At 35.7% G+C, this 22,931-nt stretch overlaps 1 protein-coding gene across 1 annotated transcript in view; it reads right to left on the bottom strand.

Moving 5' to 3' along the window:
* The window catches only part of LOC148952055 (uncharacterized), a 318,887-nt gene that overhangs the window by 227,633 nt on the left and 68,323 nt on the right, over positions 1–22,931 (bottom strand). The window contains exons 3-4 of the mRNA XM_089089125.1: positions 11,528–11,721; positions 10,445–10,799 (exon numbers count right to left, since the gene is read on the bottom strand). Coding sequence (XP_088945251.1) covers positions 10,445–10,799; positions 11,528–11,721 — 549 coding nt within the window. The remainder of the gene's footprint in view (positions 1–10,444; positions 10,800–11,527; positions 11,722–22,931) is intronic.

The following is a 22,931-nucleotide window of genomic DNA, read 5'->3' as shown; positions in this document are numbered from 1 at the left end:
TAAAAAGAAGAGAAAAAATTAGTATCTAAATAATTTGCCCCTTTTTTACAGAAAGAAAGTTATTAACTACAATTTTGTTTAGAAAAGTATTGAATTTTAGTAAAGCAAAAAACCCATATTCTCTCCCCCTAAATTTAGGAAAATTAACCCAACCTAAGTCTACCCTCTCATTGAGTTAATCATGTGTTTTATTCAAGCGAAAGCCATATCTTACTACCTTTTATTCAAATGTTATAGCTAAAATCACTAAATGATGAAGAAGCAATAAAGGTAAGAAACAATTATCTTTTCTATTTCTAATAAAAGCGCTAACCCCCTCCCCAGCAAAAAATCCTGGATTCACGCCCCCCTTCCGGGAATATAAAAGAAACTTTATCGAAAGAAAGCTTGAAAATAATCTGTTTCTCTTCTCCAAAATAGCACATTGCGTCTGCGCCTAATTATTACAATTGCCTCAAAGTGTTTTAATTTTGACGGAGAAACAGTTCCTTTTGACTTTGGCTGCTGCGTTCGTAAACAAAGAGGGAAAAGGGTGACAGCTAATTATAGGCCTCGCGCCGGAGAGCCTTGTGTCAAACCAGAGCGGGTTAATAACAACAGTGACGGAAGTCAATGGTCGCTTTTAGCTAGGATATAGAACACTTAAAATTGCATAAATTTTAACGAAATGATAATTATTTCTTTTGCGAGAGTTTTGTTGTAAAACGATGAGGGGGGGGGTTAGGTTTTGAGGGTAAAAGAAAATATTTTATGTATTTAATTTTGACGGAGAAACAGGGCCTTGGGACTGTGGCTGCCGCGTTCGTAAACACATAGGAAAAGAGGTGAGAGCTAATTTTAACCTCGCGTAGAGCATTATGTCAAAACCAGGTTAGGTTAATAACAACAGTGACGGAAGTCAATGGTCGCTTTTAGCTAGGATATAGACACATAAAATTGCATAAAATTAAAGAAATAAAATTATTTCTTTTTTCTAGAATTTTGGATTGTAAAACAAAGGGGGCTGGGGTTAGGGTAAAAAGAATATATTTTATGTTTTCCTAGTGAGTATAATGATGTTTGTATGGTTTGGGGGGGGGGTTTGGGGTAAAGGAATATATTTATGTTTTAGCTGAACATACTGGAGGATGTCCAAGGAAAATAATTTTGAAAATAAAACGGAACTTACACGGTAAATTGTAGTTGCCAAGGCTTCTAATTCATCAATATTATCCATTTTAGTTGTTTACACGGTGTCAAAATACTTTCTGATAATTTAATCACATTGCATGTCCGTTATATACGAAATCTCAAGGGCGAATTGTTATGTAACGGGGAAACTATATGTAACCAGCCCTCTGATTGGCTGAGAAGGAGGATGTTTCCGACTCACTGATTGGCTGAGAAGGAAATACTTGATCTAACTGTTTCCGGGGTAGTCATAACATTTGGCTCGAGAGCAACAACAACAAATACTATTTCTGGATCCCATAACATTCACGATCGATTACGCAATCAAGTTCTTGGAAATTCACTTCCCCCTCGAGTCCTAGATCAATAACATTGTTCCCGTTAGAATTCAATACGCATGTGCAACCTTCTTTCCGGAGTTATTACACATAGAAACATCAAATAACTCGACCTTGGAAAAAGAGGTCATTGACCGATTACGCAATCATTCTCCCTAGGGAGGCTATGCCCTATTTTGGGGTGCAAAAAAGTTATAGGTGGCAGCAGGGTGTTCTCTTCGGAGTAGCACCCCCCCCCCCCTTCTACTCCTATTTATGTACATTTCAACAGCATATTTTTACATCATTTCCCCCGGAATGATTGTATCGGGTTTAGTATCTACGACGTATGCAAAATTAAACAGGGTGATAAATGGCTTTTAACAAGTAAAGAAAAAGCCATGAAATAAGAAACAGCAAAATCACATTGAATTACAGAGGAAAACGTTGCACAACGAATTTTGCTGTTAGAAGACAAGGCAAAATTATAATGAAATGAAGGAGCGTATTAGTTTAGCGTGCGGGAGTGTGAAGGATAAACATTAAGCAGAAAAATTGTGTTTACGCCAAAATTACTTAATTCAATTGAAATTACCGATTTTTGACCCTAAAATGAAGAAAGATGTTATTTTAGCGTCTGTAAACATACACAGGAAAAGGCAAATAAATTCATACATGAATTTACTAACCAAACTGGAATGGAATGAAGTTATTTGGGCGTATGTGAAGGGAAAACAAGAAAGAAGAATTGAATTCATGCCAGAAAAAAATTATGCGAGTTACGTTACATATTCACTGAAAAAACAAAACAAAAAACGTCATTTTTTCCCAGGGGTGGTCGTATCGTTTTTAGTATCTATGACACATAGAAAAATTACAAAAGATGACAAATGACTCCAAACAGCTAAAGAAAAAGACACGGAGCAAGAAACAACAAAAATGACATTAAATTGCATACAAAAATCTGACCTAAAATAAAGAATAACACGATACTTATGCTATTACCTAACTTAGGCCTATATATTAAAGAAATTACAATGGAGTGAGGAATGTGTTATTTTAGCGTCTATAAAGGATAAACACGAAGAAGGAATTGAACTCACACCAGACTTTCCTTAATTCAACTGAAATTGCTGATTTATCACCCATGACTTGACATTAAAGAAAAAACGATAATTATGCCAATGCGTAATTTAGATGTTTTAGTGGCATAGGTAATAGAACATTCCTATTTGTTACTGAATTATGCATCAACACAATTAAAGAAGAAATATAACGATTGAGGAAAAGCTGGGAAAGAATTTGGTTGGTATCTATAACGTCATCCGAAATCCCACATGATTTTGAATGAATCCGAACAGCTAAATTAAAAGGCATGGGAAAATGTCTAACGTCATGTTTATATACATTCTAAGAGCAATTCGTCAAATTTCGTCATTTTCCTCCTTGGAGTGATCATATCGTTTTTAGTATCTATCAAATAAAAGAAAAAGTTTTTTCAACTAAAAGTAAGAAGCACCATTAAAACTTAAAACGAACAGAAATTATTGCGTATATAAGAAAGGGTTACCCCCTCCTCATCACCTCGCTCTTTACGCTTAAGTTGCTAGTATTTAAAAAAAAAAAACTTCTTATTGTTCTAGTTAAACGAACCTTGTGTTTCAGGAGTCACTCTTAAAGAATTGGGACAAAATTCAGACTTTAGCGTAAAGAGCGAGGTGCTGAGGAGGGGGAAACCACCCTCATATACCTAATAATTTCTGTTCGTTTTAAGTTTTATTGTTGCTATTTATTTTCAGTTCAAAAACTTTTATTTTAATTCCAGGTCATTTTTTAAATAATACCAGCAAATTTCGCTCCATCTCCACGGAAAAATCCCTCCTCCCCATGTATATATTCTCTAAACAATTCAATCGTTGCCCAAAGTCACCTTTTCATCTTCACTTATTCCTAGCCTTAGCGATTTAGTCTTCTTAGTATTAATTCTCAAACCTATTCTAGCATCATGAACTTGCAAAAACTCTAACAGCTTGTTCATTTCGCTCAAACTCGTCTCTAGGATACTTAAATCATCAGATAAATTTAAGTCCAGGAAAGTTTTCCCTCCCTATTTGATTCCATAGTCTCCCATTGCCTTTCCTGTGCTCCTTAGGAGAAAGTCCATCAAAATAATCCATATAAAGGGGGATAGAACACAACCCTGCTTAACTCCTGATTTACAAAACCATGTATTTGTCTGGAATGTCATACAAGGATAAAACCTTTACTAAAGCTCTTCTATCAGCAGAATCGAACGCTTGCTCATAGTCTATAACACTGAGGACCAAAGGTGTTTGACAACTCAGGCACTTCTCAATTATTAACCTGAGTGAAAATTTGGTCGACACATCCTCCGCCTTTTGGTAGGGAAAAGCTAAGGAAAAAGTCATGGAAAAAGAAACACCAACAGATCAAATTGAATTGCAAACAAAAATGTAACTTAAAACAAAAGAACAACACGATAATTATGCTATTGCGTAATTTAGATGTTTCAGAAATTACAATGGAATAGGTAACTTGTTGTTTTAGCGTCTATAAAGGATAAAAAGGAAGAAGGAATTGAATTCACACCAAATTTTTTTTTATTCAGCTGAAATTGCTTATTTGCCACTCTATGCCTTAAAACTAAAAAATGAACCGATGATTTAGCCAATGCGTAACTGAGATATTTCAGGGGACAAAGGCACTGGAACATTCATGGTTGTTACTGAATTATATAAACAACGCAATTAACAAACAAAAAAAAATAACGCCTTGAGAAAAGCTGGGAAAAAAGTTGCATTAGCATCTATGAGGTCGTGCGAAATTGCGCATAATTTTGAATAAATCCGAACAGCTAAAACAAAAAGTATGGGAAAATTCTGAAGTAATGATGCATGAAAACGAAGCACAAACGAGATCTGCGGCTAGAAAATATGCAACAACAAGCATCACAACTGATCCCAACATCGAATCGTAAATGAAATCTGCGGCTAGAAGAGAAGCAACAGTGCGAATCACAACGAGTCCCAGATGTCATATGTACCAAAATATGTACCTCATATGTAAACCCCGGCACCACGCCGGCGCATTAACCGAATGCCGCTAACGAGGGGCCCAATTACCCAACGCAGAAGTGTCGTAACGCTACCGGCGTACCGCCGTCGCGCAGCCGCGGGCAGAGGCGGCGGCGTTCGGCTGACTTCAATTGTGTGGCAATTCTTTATTGCGTCAACCGCAAAGTCGGAGCTTTTCTTTTCTCGTGTGGTTACGTATTTCAATTTTCCTTGTAAGAAATCAAGCAGGACTTGCACTATCCCCAAATTTTCGGAGATTTCTCCGAAAATCTATCTGTCACCCCGAATAAAAATTTGGTTCTCCTAATCCCCGAAAATCACCCAGTCACGGTGCCACCTCTAGTGATTTATCACTAGTGACTATCCCTGCCAAATATTACTTTGTATACCATAATTCTTCACTACTCGCTTGTTCGTTAATTTTCATTTCTTGCGTTACTTTGCATAAAAACCAGACAGATACAATTGCAAATTTGCAACATGCATGGTTCTTCACATGTTGGCAAAAGTATCGTCTTTATGATTTGAGATTAAACCATTTCGAATGCAGTTTTCCAATTGCTATAAGATTCTTACATCATTCGTAGTCAAGAATTTTATTTTTAAGTTGAACGGAACGCATACACTATACAGGTTAAATTGGATTTTGAAATTGATAGTCAACAGCTTGTTGCGACAGCTGAATCGTAAATTCGCAGAATTTTGTTTTCTTTTGCTATTTTTAGATATATTTTTTTAATGTTTAATTCACAATTATTGAACCCCTGACAGATTAAAGAAAGTACAATCTTCTTTATGAAAAAAAAACATTACCCTCCCCCCCGAAAAAAAAACGTTCTATTGAGACAAAATTTAGCTATAGACTATTTACAAGGTTGGGGAATCGAATATTGAAACAGAAGTAACCCCAAAAATAAGATTAATAACAAAAATTGCATATTTTTGTCAATAGGGGGGGGGGGGGAGAATAGTGGGCTATCATTTTTAAATGATAATAACTCATTTTTTTAATGAAAGTAGGGATACCAAAAAGATAATTATTTTTTTCCATTTAATGCGGAGGCGGAAGAAAATGATATCAAATTCCCTAAGAAACCATAAAAATGTTTTGATAGACCCAGGACCCCCGATTGGGACTTGTTCATTGTCTTGGGTATTTTTTGATTTATCATGGACTACTGGCCTAATTTGGCTTTTGTGCGCGCTCCCTTTTAATTAGATTCCTTGGATCATATTGAATGCCAAGGCGAATCTATGATTTAGTTTTCCAATAATTTGATTGTATATCTGAATAACCTCTCCATTTTGTTGTCCGACCTTTATAATTTTTAAATGATAATACCTCGATTTTTTTTTATTGAAAGCAGGGATGCCAAAAAGTTATTTTTTTTTAATTTAAAGCAGAGACGGTATCCTATCAAAATGGTATCCAGAGGGGGGGGGGGGGTAGGGAATTGTCTTATTTAAATGATAATACCTCGAATTTTTTTTATTGTAAGCAGGGATGCCAAAAATTTTTTTTTTCTAATTTAAAACAGAGACGGTATCCTATCAAGGCAGTATCCAAAGGTGGGACGGATAGGGGGTTTCATTCTTAAATGAAAATACCTCGATTTTTTTTTTTTTTGAAGGCAGGGATGCCAAAGAAGTTACTTATTTTTTTAATTTAAAGCAGAGAGGGTAGCCTATCAAGGCGGTATCCAGAGGCGTTTTTTTTTATGTAGTTGGATGTTCTTCTAATATAAGGTATTTACAAGCTATTTACAAGTGAGAATTATAAGTTTTATCAAATTTTTTTTTTTTTCATTATAATTGAAGTGTTTCATCATCATTAATTTTTCGATTTGATAAATTTACTCCTTTAAGATTCAGTTTATAATTTAACTGATATTAGGTATTTATGAGTTTCTAATTTGGAATGAATCCCCAAAAGAAAAAATGAATAATATCCAAAAGAGCAGCCAAAAGCAATCCAAAAAAGCAGCAGTTCAGAATTAGCCTACATGATTCTATAGGGAGGCCAAAAACACTTAAAAATGTATTTTTTGTTGTTTAATTGTTATTAAAAACCAGTTTGTAATAACAGGAAGGCTTTTTAGGAATCCAAAAAAGCTATAAACAATCAATATCAAAGTCGTCCATTTCAACTGTTTTAAAGGAGATAAAACAGATATAGGCAAAGAACATTATGAAAAAACTAAGCTTCTATGTTCAGACTTCTATTCAAAGATTTTACCCAGATAATTTGCGAATTTTGTGATACTGTATTTGAAATTTTGTATGGAATAATGCTCGATGAAAAAAAACTACTAATTTTGATAATTATTTATGTTAAGAATACATAGCCAGTAGATACTTCAACTATTATGCAAGGGTTCTGAAACGCCATAGCCATTTCGTTTCTACCAGGTCTCTACTTCTCTTGATGAATAACGAAGATGACCAACGTCCAGCCAGCGACTTGCGAAGTTTTTAACTCATGAATAGGTTCAAATCTGTTGTAAATTCAAGCTGGGATTTGAGAAAGATTGATGGAAACATTAATGTTTGCGGTCAACATTTATCGCGCCGGCGGCACGCACTGACATCTCATTGGTGACGGCGCACCACCGCAGCTATTTATGGCTCCGTCGCCGCCGGCCTTCCCTTATCGGCGTGGCGGCTGGGTCTAGTACCAAATATATTATAGAACATGCCTAAATGTAATTGAATCATATAATAATGCAATAAAACCAAAAATAAAATTACTAGGGAAAAGCTGGAATGTAATTTTATTTTGTATCTATGGCGCCAAGCCAAAATTATACAAGAGCATGAGTGAATCCGAGCAGCTACAGCAAAAGGCATGGACAAAATTTCAAAGGCAATGATGAACCAAATGAGGCACAACAAGATATGTTGTTAGGAGACATGCGATAACAAGCATCACAACGAATCACAACGATAATGATGAACAACGACATTTTTGTATACATCATAGCAGTATTGCTATGACGTTGTCACACTTGTGTGGAAAAATTGAAGGTTTTCATGCATGGAAAAGTTTACGTTAAATTGCTTGAAGAACAAAATACTGGTAATTACAAAAATTTTCAATAATTTAAATATCGTTGAAAATACAGCAGTATGAAATAATTGCTTAAAAAGCAAAAGACTGGTAATTGCATTAATATTTGTTTATATTTTAACCAGGGATTTCAACAATTCAAAAACTTTAAAAAAGAAAACCAAAATTTTGAAGCTTAGTAGACAACTGAAAAGACAGAAAAAGTAGACAGTAGACAACTGAAAAGACAGGCGTATAAAAAGACATTAAATTGCTTAATGAGCAAAAAACTGGTAATTGCAAAGAAATTTGTTCATGTTTTAACCTGACAAGTATGTGTCCGATAAGAGAGTCATGCATAATCCTGCCATTTACCCGTGCCCCACCCATTTAAACATTTGCCTCTCAATTACTTGGACTATCTGTCTTGGCTTTACTCTGTCTACAATTACCCAGCGTCTTGATGCAACCTATTGCAAAATACTTGATAACTTCAATTCCGTTGATTTTGAATTGATTTATCAAGTATTTTGCAATAGGTTGCATAGGTTGCAACACGACGCTGGGTAATTGTAGACAGACAAAAGCCAAGACAGATAGTCCAAGTAATTGAGAGGCAAATGTTTTAATGGCTGGGACACGGGTAAATATCAGGAGTATGTATTACTCTCTTGTTGGACACATACTTGTCAGGTTAGTTTTTGAATTGAAGTTATCAAGTATTTTGCAATAGTTTGCATCAAGACGCTGGGTAATTGTAGACAGAGAAAAGCCAAGACAGATAGTCCAAGTAATAGAGAGGCAAATGTTTAAATGGCTGGGACACGGGTTAATATCAGGAGTATGCATTACTCTCTTATTGGACACATACTTGTCAGGTTAGTTTTTGAATTGAAGTTATCAAGTATTTTGCAATAGGTTGCATAGGTTGCATCAAGACGCTGGGTAATTGTAGACAGAGAAAAGCCAAGGCAGATAAGCCAAGTCTAAGTAATTGAGAGGCCATTCAACCATTCAAAAACCTTTAAAAAAAAAAAAAAATTTGAAGCTTAGTAGACAATCGGTGTTAGAAATCGGACTTGCTTCAATATACAATATATATATATATATATATATATATATATATATATATATATATATATATATATATATATATATATATATATATATATATATATATATATATATATATATATATATATATATATATATATATATATATATATATATATATTTATATATATATTTTATATATATATTTATATATATATATATATATATATATATATATATATATATATATATATACATATATTGAAGCAAGTCCGATTTCATTTTGATTTTGGAGGAACGATGTTAGAGGTTAAAGAAGAGTTTGTTTATTTGGATGGTAAGTTTAGTGCATTAAGGGGGATGTCTACGCATGTAGAAGATTGTAATTTCAGGGGCAATAGGCTAATAAATATGCTTTTGTAAAGTAATTTAGGTCAGCTAGCTGACATGAGGATCCAGTAAAGTTTTCCAGACAAAAGTAGCTTCTAGTCTACATTAGAGTTCTGAGGTTTGGGGTTTGGCTAAAGCAGCTAAGCTAGAAGTAGTATAGCTAAGTAAGATATTTTAAAAGAGTTTTAAGCTCGAATGATTCATTTAGTTCAGTGGTACTGAAAGGCGATTTAGGGCTTTTCATTTTAAGGAATGTTAGATTGGTTAGAATGGTAAAATTCTGGGAGAAAATAATTAAGCTATCTAGAGTTCTGCTTCTTAAGTCAGCTTATTTGGAAAGCTTGAAGGAGAGTAGACATCATTCGTGGCCAAATCAGGTCAAGAAAATACTGGACCTGTGTGGCCTTTCGGAGACGTGGAATGAAGGAGAAGGCCCAATAGGTGAAAGCGTGTCAGTATGGAGGGAAGTTCAGCGAACCCTAAATGACCAAGAAATCCAAGAGTGGCAAGCTCATAAGGACTAATCTATGTCTTTGAAGTTTTACTCCCAAGCTAAAGACTGTTGGGGGGAGGAGGTCTATTCTAAATTTGGGTTGAATAAAGAGAATTTGAAGAATTTGTTGTTGATAAGATTGGACAGTTTGCATTAAGGTAAGAGAAGGAATTTTTAGGAAAGTTTAGGCCGGCAGCTGGTCCCTATTTTTGGCCTATGTGTGGATGTGTGAATGAGAACTTATTTCATTTTGTATCCGAGTATGAAGAGCTGACTGAGTTACGGAATGAATGTTTTGGACGAGTGTTTGGGAGTGAATGCTGGTTAATTGAGCGGATGGCTGAGAGGAACGCATGAGATATTAAACAGCTGTGTAAGTTTCTTCGTTTAGGGATTAAACACAGGGAATCATGTTGGAGTGGGTAGCTTGTTACGGTTTTAGGATTTGAATTTTATTATGATTGGTGTTTGCTGGCTAAAATGTTGAACCTTGGTGTGTTTCTTTTTTATCTTTTTGTTGTTCTTTTTTTTATATTATCTAAAGTTGTATTTTGTTCCTGGGCTTTGTTTGTAGACTGTATTCTGTGCTGCTATGGCCCGCAGGCTTTTTGCAATAAATCTAATATATATATATATAAATATTGTACTTGTTCGTAATTCCTGTGGGTCATAAATAACTATAAATATATATATTGACATTTTAAAGATATCGCTGGTAAGGTTAAATCGCTGGTAAATTGTCACTATGACAAATTCGAAATTTTCAAATTTCGTTTCTGCTACTCCAAAACAGATATTAGGCTTACTAAAACATTGAAAAATAGTCAAGTGGTCACTTCTGTAGGTCTTAAAATCGATTACGACCAGAAACGAAAGTTACCTTGTCTATATGCTTACGATAATTTTTTTTTTCTTGTTCTGTCTCCAAACACTGTAAGTGGTATTGCAGTCGACATCCGACGTCACACTGAATTTCGGTATATCCTTCAAAATTATAGTCGTCTAGAAACATTTTTCTATCTGGATAATGGTGGTCACTTTGACATACTGAAGCACAGCAAACAGCTACAGGGTCTTTACCCACACTGCATTCTAAGTCCAATTCTTCAAGTTTAGATATTAAAATGTACGGATTCGTTTCAGGGATAATAGCAGTACTTTCAGGGTAATGTAGGGGCTGGATGATGTTCACGCACTTTAGACAATCGTTGATAGCCTCCTTTGCCAAATCATACCTGAGAAAAAGAAAAAACAAAAACGATTATTGGAAACACAAGCGCACCAAATTGTCACCAATCGATTTTTAGTTCCTAAAAATTTGAAGATTTAGTGCAAAGAATCACGTATCGTTTTCTTAGATCTGTAAGAACAAATTCTGTAGTAGTAATCGGCATAGCCAATTTTCTACAGATAAATTCCTCATACTATAACAACTCGTTCGCTGAGACTCTGGACCCACGTGAATCCGATAAATAATTTTAATTTCACCAAGAGCATCATTCCGCACTTTACCAGTAATAAATCGCGAAACTTCCTCAAATAATTGGAATCTAAAACATTCCAGACGGAATACCATTTAAAATGTTTGAGATTCCCTCCATACCCCGTTAAAAGGGCATGTGCAAACCCCAACAATGTCAAGACTAAACAAAATTAATAACGAAATTTGTCTGACCCAAGTATGATTTTCAGTTTGTTGAAGTTCGTAGCGGAACCCTTGAAAAAAAAATGGACTTGCATTGGTCTTGGCAGTCATTCCTTGCGAGTGTCGTCGGAAAACATGCTGATCTTTAATCACTTAAATAGAAGCAGGATAATCCAGGATACATTAAGAGCTCTTACTTTGACTCAAATTCTGTAGTTAAAAGAACTTGAATTATAGTCAAAAGTGAAGAACCGCCCGAAAATTTAAAAAATTTGACTTTAGCTAAACAAAATTTGGTGACTTGTTCTTCAAACTTACCTGTTTAGGGCTATATATCCTTTAGCAACGGCATACATTATGGGAAGATGGTTATAGGATACTTTTCCAACTAAACTCACAAGCAAATCCATACACTCTAAAACATTGAACGAGAATCCGGACATAATCCCGGACAAACATGACAAATAAATGATGGTATTTTCATCTTCTAATGAAATACGCCGTAGAAATCCCTGGAAAAAAAGAAAGCTAATAAAAGCAAGAAATACAATTTTCAGATGGTGGCGAGATATCCCAACAGGGTGAAAAACTCTTCGCCATAGTTTCCTTAAAAGCAAAAATTCAGATGGTGGTGAGATATCCCAACAGGGTGAAAAACTCTTGGCCATAGTTTCCATAATAAGCTAAACGTAGACTCTCTTACTCGCCACAGGAGAAAGCCACTACTACTGTAAGGGATGACTCAAAACTGTATACTTAAAGATAAAATAGTAATATATTCATATGTTGTCGGTTAAAATCAATTTAACTATTCATAATAATTGTAAAGGTTCAAACGAACAAGTTAAATTTACCGAAAATTTTAGGTAGATTAGTTTTTGCCAAATCAAACAGTACCATCGTTCCCTATCACACCCATTATAAAAACCCGGACCGAGGTGCGAGTACTCCGGAGAAAGTAAAAATATAAGCGACATTAGATCTTTTCACGGGTAGACCAGTCAGATTTCTCTTGAACGTGAAACTTGGCTTCAACGTGGGAACACTAAATTTTAAGGAAACTGATTTTAAATTAATATATTTCAATACATATATGAAAATCGGTAATTAGAAGTGCAATGTTAATATTTGATGTTTTTAGGAATTACAGGTAGGTTTCGAAGTCTCGAGTTGATTTCAAATGCATTTTGAGGAAGTTTCTGCCAAAATACGTGTTCCAGGGTAATTGGACCACTGACACATACTAACATTAGTAACCCGCTAATCAAAGAGTATGTGGGAGGAGCTGTTTGTACGCACCGAGAATGAAGAGTCAGAAATCGTCTGCGGTGAACTTACTGTTAATTATTTTTATACAGTGGTAAGGAGCGACATGGCTCAATAGTAACATAAACTCTAACAAAAAATAATTTTGACATCAAAAGACATATCAAACGAATTGACTTATTACGCAGATTCCAAACATATAAGATTCATTAACTTAGTTTTACCCATCAAAGGCTACGAGCCTGAGAAAATTTTCCTTATCATAGGCAGCGCAATCGCGCTGCCTAAGTAAAGAACTATGTTGGCACAATGTATTATTTTTTTTCCATACCAGGGCACTTCGTATCGAAGGAGTTGTCGCAGAAACTTCGAAAAGGGATCATTCGATTGGAAACTGAAGTGGCTTGTGCCTTTTTTAATAGTCGAAAGTGATTGGAAGGCAACTAACACCTCTTCACGCCCACCATTTCCCCAAACACATCCAATCAAAATTTTGAGAGAACCATTTTGTTCAGCGTAGTTTATTTCCAGATAGAAATTATATTTTTGAAGAGGACACTCCCCCACAGCCCTCAGGGCAAGGGTTGTAAGTTATGCCCTGGGGGCATATAAGATTTTTATACAAGACATTGTAGAAACTTTAAAAAAGGCTCATTTGATTATAAATTCAAATGGGTAGAGCCCTTTTTAATACTCGAAAGTAATTGTGGGGCAGTTAACCCCCCTCTTATTCCCATCTTTTCCCCAAACATATCCAATAAAAACGTTGAGGTAGCCCTTTTGTTCAACGTAGTTGAAAGTTCTGGAAATTAGGTCTTTGAGGATTACAACCCCCCCCCCCCAAATTCCTCAAGGCCAGGGTTGTAAGTTATGCCCTGGGGGCATAAAAGGTTTTTATAGAAAACATTGTTTGAGAAACTTCAAAAAAGACTCATTCGATTGGAAATTCAAATGGCAAGTGCCCTTTTTAATAGTCAAAAGTGATTGAAGGGGAACTAACCCCCCTCCCACGCCCACCTTTCCCCCAAACACATCCAAGCAAAATGTTGATATACCCCTTTTGTTCAGATAGTTGAAAGTTCTGGAAACTTGGTCTTTGAGGATTACAACCCCCCCCCCCCCCACATTCCTCAAGGCAAGGATTGTAAGTTATGCCCTGGGGGCATATAAGGTTTTTATAAAAAGTGTTGTCATAGAAAATTCAAAAAGGGCTCATTCGATTGGAAATTAAAATGGCTAGAGCCCTTTTTAATAGTCGAAAGTGATTGGAGGGCAAAACTAACATCCCTTCCACGCCCACCATTTCCCCAAACACATTAAGTCAAAATTTTGAGATAGCCTTTTTGTTCAACGCAGTTGGAAGGCCCGGAAATTATATCTTTGAGCTGGACACTCCCCCCATAGTCTTCAGGGCAAGGGTTGTAAGTTATGCCCTGGGGGCATATAGGGTTTTTTATAGAAAGCGGTGTCGCAAAAACTTGAAAAAGGGCTCATTCGATTGGAAATTCAAAGGGCTAGTTCCCATTTTAACAGTTGAAAGGGATTGGAAGGCAACTAACCCCCTCTCACGCCCACCATTTCTCCAAACACATCCAATCAAAATTTTTAGATAGCCATTTTGTTCAACGTAGTTAAAAGTTTTAGAAATTAGGTCTTTGAGGATGATAACCTCCTCATAGCCCTCAGGGCAAGGGTTGTAAATTATGCCCCGGGGGCATATAAGGTTTTTTATAGATAGCGATGTTGTAGATACTTCAAGTAGGGCTCATCTGATTGGAAATTAGAAGGGCTTGTGCCCTTTTTAATAGTCGAAAGTTATTGGACGACAACTAACAACCCTCTCACACCCACCATTTCCCCAAACACATCCAATCAGAATTTTGAGATAGTCGTTTTGTTCGAAGTAGTTAAAAAGTCCGGAAACTATGTTTTTGAGGATGACACTCCCCCCACAGCCCACAGTGCAACGGTTGTAAGTTATGCCCTGGGGGCATATAATGTTTTTTTTATAGAAAGTTTTGTCGTACAAACAAATACAAATTGCACTTTACTGAAAAAAATACAAATGAATGTGCATTGTCGGTTTAATATACATATACTAATATTTATTAATCAAAATTTTAATATTATTTGATTTATTAAAATTGTAAAAGTAAAGGCATTTATATTTTTTCAGTAAAGTGCAAATAATGTTCTGGACTTGGGAAGGCATAGGGGTTTTGAGCCCTACTCATGTTAATTTCTGCTCGTTTTCAGTTTTGCTCATTTGAATAGTGTAATTTCTGTTCGCTTTGTGTTTCATTTATTTATTAGGGCTGACCCGCAGTAGTTCCATGCTTGATAGACTATTAGATTTTATTCTTGCTCATTTTTTGTTCAATAGTCCTCTTTAATTTTTTATGAAAAAACTATTTTGTGAAAAAAGCTTTTTAATTAATTTTGAAAAAAGGGGAATGCATCCACAACTAAGTCATAGAATCTTAATGAAAATCACACAATCAAAAATTTAGCGTATCAGAGAACTCTATTGTAGACGTACCAAGCTCCCATCTTCAAAAAAGTTGAATTTTGCTTCTTTTTTTTGCCTATAGAAAGATCACGGATGCGTATTTGTTTGCTGTCTTTTTTCTAGGGATGATCGTAATTTATTTGTTCTCTTTTATTCCAGGGATAATCGTATCGAACCATTGGTCCTAGAATATTAGGAGAAGGCTCATTCGAACGAAAATTAAAAGTTCCAGCGCCCTTTTTGAGTGGCTAAAAAGATTGGAGGGTAGCTATCCCCCTTCCAAGCCGCTTTTTTCCGCTGAGTTTTTTAATTAAAATCGAGTTGCCCTTAAGCCATTGCTAACTGGAGAAAAAGCCAAGACAGGCAACATGAGTGAGAGGCGAAGCTAAATAAACCTTTTTTCAGAGTTGTATAAAAATGATGTCATTTCACTTGTTGGTAGATAGTTTATCATCCATCCATCCATGCTAGGGCAGAACTAAGGTAGATAGTCATGGATAAGGGTAATTCAAATAGTCTATGGAATTCTGAGGCCGCGACTGAGTCCGTTGACTTTTTTTTTTATTAAAATCGTGCTGGTTGGGTTCATCCATTTATCCATCCCTCACTCCTAGAGCCGAACTAAGGTAGATACTCATGATATAAAGGTATTTGAAACAGTTTACGAGTTTCTATGAGCCATTTGAAGGCAATCGGAAACCCCAAATATAAGGTTTTCAAAGATTTATGATCGACCAGGTCCACAGTACTCTGAAGACAATTGGGCAACTGAGATTGTTCTCATTAAATGAGCTTTGCCAACTGAGAAATACTAGTGGAATAGTAATGGGGATAATCGATATTTTTGGGCTGACTCATGTCGGACAATGTCCACTGGACTTGTATGCAAAACGGGGGACTGAATTTGCCCGGACTCAAAGGTGAACAAGTGACCTAGGCTCGTCTTCTTAGAGTCTCAGGCGGACTACTGTGTTTTAGGATTGACACATGACCGACAAGTCCCCTGGACTCGCAGGCGAACGGGGAGGCTTATAGTTTTCCAAGTGTTTGGGTAACCGGCAGGGGTTAACTATGACTCTCTTATTGGTCAAATACTTGTGTGTCAAGCTTTAAGTTCTAATGTTCCTTCTTACTTTCAATTGAAAAAACCTTGTTATTTCAAATTTAATTTAACAATGAGCAAGCCGGACAATTTACAGATTAACGACAATCTATGACAAAACCGAGTATTTTTTCCTTTACCACGACACACAAATAAGGAGAAAAATCAAAATACTGATCTCTTTTGAAGTAGGGAATTCATAATAATCCCCCAAATAATTTTATACAGTTCGTGGTAATGAACTATTAGTGAGGAGCAACACTGACTAATAGTAACCAAAACTAAAGAAAAGTATACTAGATAAAAACATTTACATAAAAAGAATCAGCTTTTTCTGGAAATTCTGAACATAGAGAATTTGTTAAGTTCATTGTTAAATTCAATTTTACCCATTAAAACCTAAAGCTACGAGTCAGAGGAAGTGTGCATGATATTCGGAGGAAGGGAAAAAGCCCTCAAGACGGCAAATGAACTTTACGAAAATTACATCATTAAATTCATAACATCAAAGAACCGTATTGTAGACTTTTCATGCTCTCATCTACAATAATGTGGAATTTTTTGTTTCCTTTTCGATAAGGAACATCACTGAAGCGTGTTTATTTGTTTTGTTTTTTCTTCTTTTTTTCCCCTAGGGGCGATTGTGTCATACCAACAGTCCAAGAAGATCGTGAGAAGGCTCAATAAAAAGAAAAATGAAAGTTCTTGTGCCTTTTTTATGGAGACGAAAATATTTGTCTTTCAAACTGGCGTATTATGACATTTTGGGGCACAAAACTGCAATTTTACCCCAAATACGGCCAAGTCGCAATCGGTTGAAAATTCTGGGACAGAGAATTGATTTAAAATTATCGAAAACAAAATATTGAGCTTGCCAGTATCAGAGGCAGTAACACCGCGCAGTACCGAATTCGTTCCGAACGAGTCACGTAGTCCTAACAAAATAAACGGTTAATACAGATATTTTTTTAAGCCTCGTTTAACTAAGTAATTTAAAGCCTTGTTTAATTTGATTTTCCCTGACATTATGTGCAGGGATCTGCAATCATGCATTAGCTAATATGAAGGGGTGTGTGCGTTATTGTGTAAATAAAGGGGGCCTGAGCCCTTAAAAAGTGCATTTTTGCACCCAAATTTTTTAACTCTCTTGCAATCTTTAGATGAATATAAAAGAGGGTGTGCGGAAAGGGAGTTATAAATAAATCTTTAATCTCCTTTCGTTCGGATTAAGCCTGAATATGGGTGCTCCAGGGTGATAGCTTCCTTCTTATTGCAGAAAAATGATTGCTTTTAACATGCAGGCATAAAATTCGTACGCTTGTCGACAAAAAAGACAGACAGACTGGGGGGAAGGGATCGGTATTTGTACCGGGGAATTTCCCAGGAGAGGGAGGCAAGTGTTGCCAGGAAAGTTTTTATCGACACTTGAATGGAAATATGGATTTTATGTTTTTTGTTTTTATAATAGACAGTTATGGCAACAGACTGTAAGGAGCAACTTATTCCAATAGTAACCAGAACTCTAAAAGGAGTCTAAACAGAGATATATACATTAAAAAATCAACATTTTATATAGATTCCAAATATATAAAATTCATTAAATTTGAAGTTACCCCCCCCCCCCCCCAAAAAAAAAGAGTTCTGCGAAAAATACTCCATTTATGAAAAAGGGTATTTACGTAGGTATATACAAAAATGGCAGATTTTTTACTGTCTCTAAGAACGAAATTCGTTTTAAATGAAAATATATTTAAAACAAAAAAAAAATCTAAAGTTTTTTCTTCAAAAAACTTCCTTTGCGGAAAAAGTTTTAGACAGAATCTATCGAACCCGGATTTTGGCTTAAATATTTATATGTTGGGAAAAAAATTCAACAATGTTTGATGATATATACCTACGCCCGTTTGAAAATCAGGATACACTAAGACATTGTATCCACGCTAATGACATTTACATAGTGCGTTTTGATATTGTTCAACATTCTCCTAAATATTCCCGTAGAGGTAATAGTCATAGCAATAGTAACATCAGAAATAGTGGTAACATGCACAGAGTGCCATTTGGTTAGTTCAACACCCCCCTCAGTATGCCCTGAAAGTTCTCTAGACCGTTCCTAAAATATTGATTATATGCCCTTTTGACAACCTGCATGCATATAACATGCTTTTGTTCAGTTGAAATTCCCCTAAACATTTTCTGAAAGTTTCACCTTAAGACCATTACCCTCACTAATAGCAGTGTCATGCTAGCAGTAGTAGTAGTAGCCTACGCACATAGTGCCTTTCGGTTAGTTAAAAAAACAACCTTAACATACCCTAAAAGTTTCAACTTAATATTCTAAGTCTTTGCTGAGATATTAATCTACATGCTCATAGTGTGTTTTAATTCAGGTCCACATCCTCTAAGCATACCCTGAACGCTTCACCTTGACACTCTTAGCTTCAGTATTAAAAATAGTTGTAGTAGCAGCATTAGTAGCCGTATGCACACATCACCTTTTGTTTTTTTCAACATCCCCCTTAAAAAACACTGAGAGTTTCAACTTAATACCGTAAACAGTTCCTGGGACATAGCTGGTGCGTCTTTTTGGCAACCTGCATGCACATAGTGTGTTTTGATTTAGTTCAACATCCTCTCAACATTCCCTGAAATCTTCACCTTAACTCCCTTAGCTTTAGTAGTAGTAGCAGTAGTAATAGAAGTAGCAGTAGTAGTAGTATTAGTGGCATAGTAATACTGTCATAGTCACATGTTAATATTGTCTTTTGGTTTTAAACAGCCCGCAGAACAAACCCTGTACGTTTCAACTTGACACTCCACGCCTTTCCTAAGATTTTACTGTTACGCCCTTTTGACAATCTGCATACACACAGTGTGTTTTGATTCAGTTCAACTTCCCCCTTAATATTCCCTGAAATTTGCACCTTCATACCCTTAGCCTTAGTAGTAGTAACAGAAGCAGCAGCAGTAGTATGCCATATTACCTTTTGGTCAGTTGAGCATCTCTCTCATCATGCCCTGGAACTTTCAACTTAATACTCTAATCCGTTCCTACGATCTTGCTGATACGCCCTTTCGACAATCTCTTTGCACATAGTATGTTTTAATTTAGTTAAACTTCCCCTTCAACATTTTCTGAAATTTTCGCCTTATTACGCTTAGTCTCAGGAGTAGTCATACTAGAAGTAGTAACTGTAGTAGTAGTAATATCGTGCACATATTGTCGTTTCGTCAACTGATACACGGTGAAAAATCCGTTCGCACCTCAATGCTAGATTATGGTGCAGCAAGTGGACGTTACACCAAAAATGTATTATTTTACTTACAAACGTTAGTTCTGGGTGTTTCAGTCAGAGGATTAAAAAGAAGGCCTTGTCGCGTACATTGTGATTGATTTACCGTTATGGGCGGACCCACTGTACTCGTCACAGCCAATCCCTGCGATCCTGAAATTACAATTTTTCAACATAAAATGACCCTTTTCTGTTGCGAAACTACAGTCATTTAGCGTATTTTTTCGTTGGTTTGACGTGAGAGGCGTGGCCTTCCAGTTTCATTTCTACGTATCAAAGAAGCCTCTGCGTCTTGATTTTTTGGCGTAAAATTACAGTCCTTTAGCGTAAATGGATAATAATTAGCCGTTAGGGGTGGGGCAACCCATACAAGTTTATATGGGGGGGGATGCACGTGATTTGTTGGGGTCAAGACAAAATAAATTTTTTTTTGGAACGGGGAGGGTCCCGAGTTGTAATTTTGAATTGCAGCTTTTACAATTTGATTAATTTTAAAATTAATATAGTCCAACTATATTATGTACAACTACTATTCAAACTAACATTATTGTTCAACAATTGGTAAAAATAGTCTGTAATCTAACAGCTGTATTACAATTAAATTGTTTCCAATAGCAAACAGGTTGTCAAACGACTGGAAAACAGTAGTTCGACAGGTGTACCGCAATCGAATCCTAATGTATTGAACAAAAAAAAACAGCTTTTTCAACTGAAAGTAAGGAGCAACATTGAAACTTAAAACGTACCAAAATTATTATCTATATGATGGGGTTTGCCCCTTAGTCAATACCTAGCTCTTTACGCTTAAGTTCGAATGTTGTTCCAATTCTTTAAGAATGACCCCTGAACCACAAAGGCCTTTTAATTAGAATACATAGCTCTTTTTAAAGTACTAAAAAAAAGTTTAGCGTAAAGAGCGAACTATTGACTATGGGCCAAACCACCTCATATACGTAATAATTTCTTATCGTTTTAAGTTTTTATGTTGCTCCTTACTTTAAGTTCAAAAAAGTTGTTTTTTTAGCTTAATTTCTGATCGTTTTTTAAATAATACTTGGAAATCCGGCGCTCCCTTCATAGAAATATCCCTTCCCCCACGAAAATATCGTCCCACGTAATCTCCGCCCCCCCCCTGCTAAAAAAAATCCCTCCTGAAAACGTCTGTATACTTCCCAATAACCAAAACTGTATGTAAACAATGGGCAAAGTTCATAACTTGCAGCACTTCCCCCAGGGACTGTGGGGGATTAGGTCATCTTTAAAGACATAGTTATTAAATTTTCGACTATGCTGAACCACGGGGTTATTTCAAAATCTTGATCGGGTGACTTTGAGAAAAAAAGCATGGGGGGGGGTCTAGTTGCCCTCCAGTTTCTTAGTAATTTAAAAATACACTAGAATTTTTGATTTCCGTTTGAATGAACCCTCTCGCCATACTCTAGGACCGCTGGATCGATACGATCACCCCTGGAAAAAAAAAACAAAAAAAAACCAAATAAACACGCATCCGTGATCTTTCTTTTGGCGAAACATACAAAATTCCACATTTTTGCCGATAGAAGCTTAAAACCTCTACAGATGAGTTTTCTGATACGCTTGATCTGATGGTGTAAGTTTTATGAAGATTTTATCCCTTTTATGGGGTGTTTCCCCCTTTTTTCGAAAATAAGGCAAACTTTTTCAGGCTCGTAACTTATATATTTGAAATCAGCAAAAAAAAATACAATTATTTTAATGTATCTAATAGTATAAAAATTTCATTTTTTAGAGTTTCAGTGATTATTCTGCCGGGTCGCTCCTTACTTACAGTTCGTCACCACGAACTGTTTGAAAGGCTGGATTTAAACACAGATCCAGATTTCTGAGGAAAATATCAAGTCAAATGGCAGTAGAAAAAAGTACGAAAAGACCTTGATCCATCGTACCATACAAAGCTTAAATTCAAAGGGAAACCTGCCAAGCGAAACCTCTACTATGTCCAGCGCAGTTGCTCCTGCCCAGTATACTAAAAACTGTATACGAAAACCAACTACATGACGAAAAAAAAGCATAAACAGTCTTGGACCATCTCTTTTGACTAATTGGTATCAACTTGAAAACACGACCATAAGACCAAAAATTATGAAAACAGACAAACGAATCCAATTATTTCTTTATTATTCAATATAATTAGATAACTCAATATAATCAATATCACAAATATTTGACTAAGAAATTACAATAAAAACAAGAAAAATTATTTTTAAGCTTGCTTAAAAATTCCCTGACTCTTGCTGGTAGTAGAGCTTTCTTCACTGGTTCCATCTTGGCAACATACCAGCAAAGATAGTTCATAAGGTTGCTACAATCAGGAAGGGTTCTTCGTAACAAAGTATTCATGTTAGGTCAAGCTGTGATTAACAATATCTTCAGCAACGGCAGTAGCGAACACAGGATGTTATTTTCGGAGGAAGACCTAGAATATAAAAGACGAATGACTCCTTGGTTATATCAAGTAAAAGTGATTTAAAATTATTGAAGGCTAGGTTATTTTTAGCAAGATGGAGGTAGAACAGGTTGCAAAATTAGTCCAGCAGAGTTTAAGGAGGCCAGGAAATACAGACATAATAGACACAAAAAGATAGCTCAGTTTCCCTGAAGTTTTATGCATGAGTCAAGAAGGAGTGGGGTGAGGGTTTTTATTTTAAGCTGGGACTTACGAATGATTTATCCAAATTTTGGGGAGTTAAGGTCTTGCTTACAAGCAAAGGATTGCATGCTCGAAACAAAAGTTACAACTTGCAAAATTTGAAGAAATCTAAAACTGATCAATAATATGTAAAATAAGGTTGCTTCTTTGCGAAAACGGTCAAACTTCGAAGTGGAAGCCCATCCTGTGGCTATTGGTAGATTCAGAATTAAGTTTAAAGTTTTAATGTCTTTTTAATTTATAATGTAGCTCAATACTTTCAGTAAAAGTAAAACTCGTTTTTTTTATTTAAACCTTCATAAAACAAGTAAATTGTAACGCAAGACGATCTATTTTATTACTTATTAAAGAAATACAAAGAATTTACTATTTTGTCAAAATTTACCCTAAGACCAGCCTCGTCAGACTTGCCCTTAGTAGCTAAATTCAAGTTGATATATTTTTCTGCTTAAGTCGCTGTTGCTGACATTCCAATTTTAGGGACTTTACTGACAAAGAATCCATTTTGAATAAACACTCCCAGATAAGGCCACGATCTTGAACTATGCAAATATCAAACGAAGATGGGATAATTGTAAAATAGAGTGATGCTGTCTTTGTGATGGATGCTCTGTTTAGCGATATGTACATCTATTACACCTAGAAGTAGACATCAGTTAGAGCAAGACGTAGATGGCACAGTAACCTTTGAAATTGAACAAGAAAGCATTGCTTCCCGAAACATCCAAAAGATTAAGGCGTTCTGAAATTCAAAGTAATTAACACAGGTAACCATAAAAAAGAAAAAAATTCCTATTATAGAAGTATTCGCTTTGCAAATGTAACCATCTCCTCCCATAAAAAGTCCAAGATGAGTTTAACAT

This window comes from Artemia sp. Qi Xiang Cuo, chromosome 5, assembly GCF_049724085.1.
Source record: "Artemia sp. Qi Xiang Cuo chromosome 5, ASM4972408v1, whole genome shotgun sequence".
NCBI classification, from domain to species: Eukaryota; Metazoa; Arthropoda; class Branchiopoda; order Anostraca; family Artemiidae; genus Artemia; species Artemia sp. Qi Xiang Cuo.
Note: the sequence above shows the minus strand (reverse complement) of the source record. Positions and strands in the feature narration are given on the sequence as shown.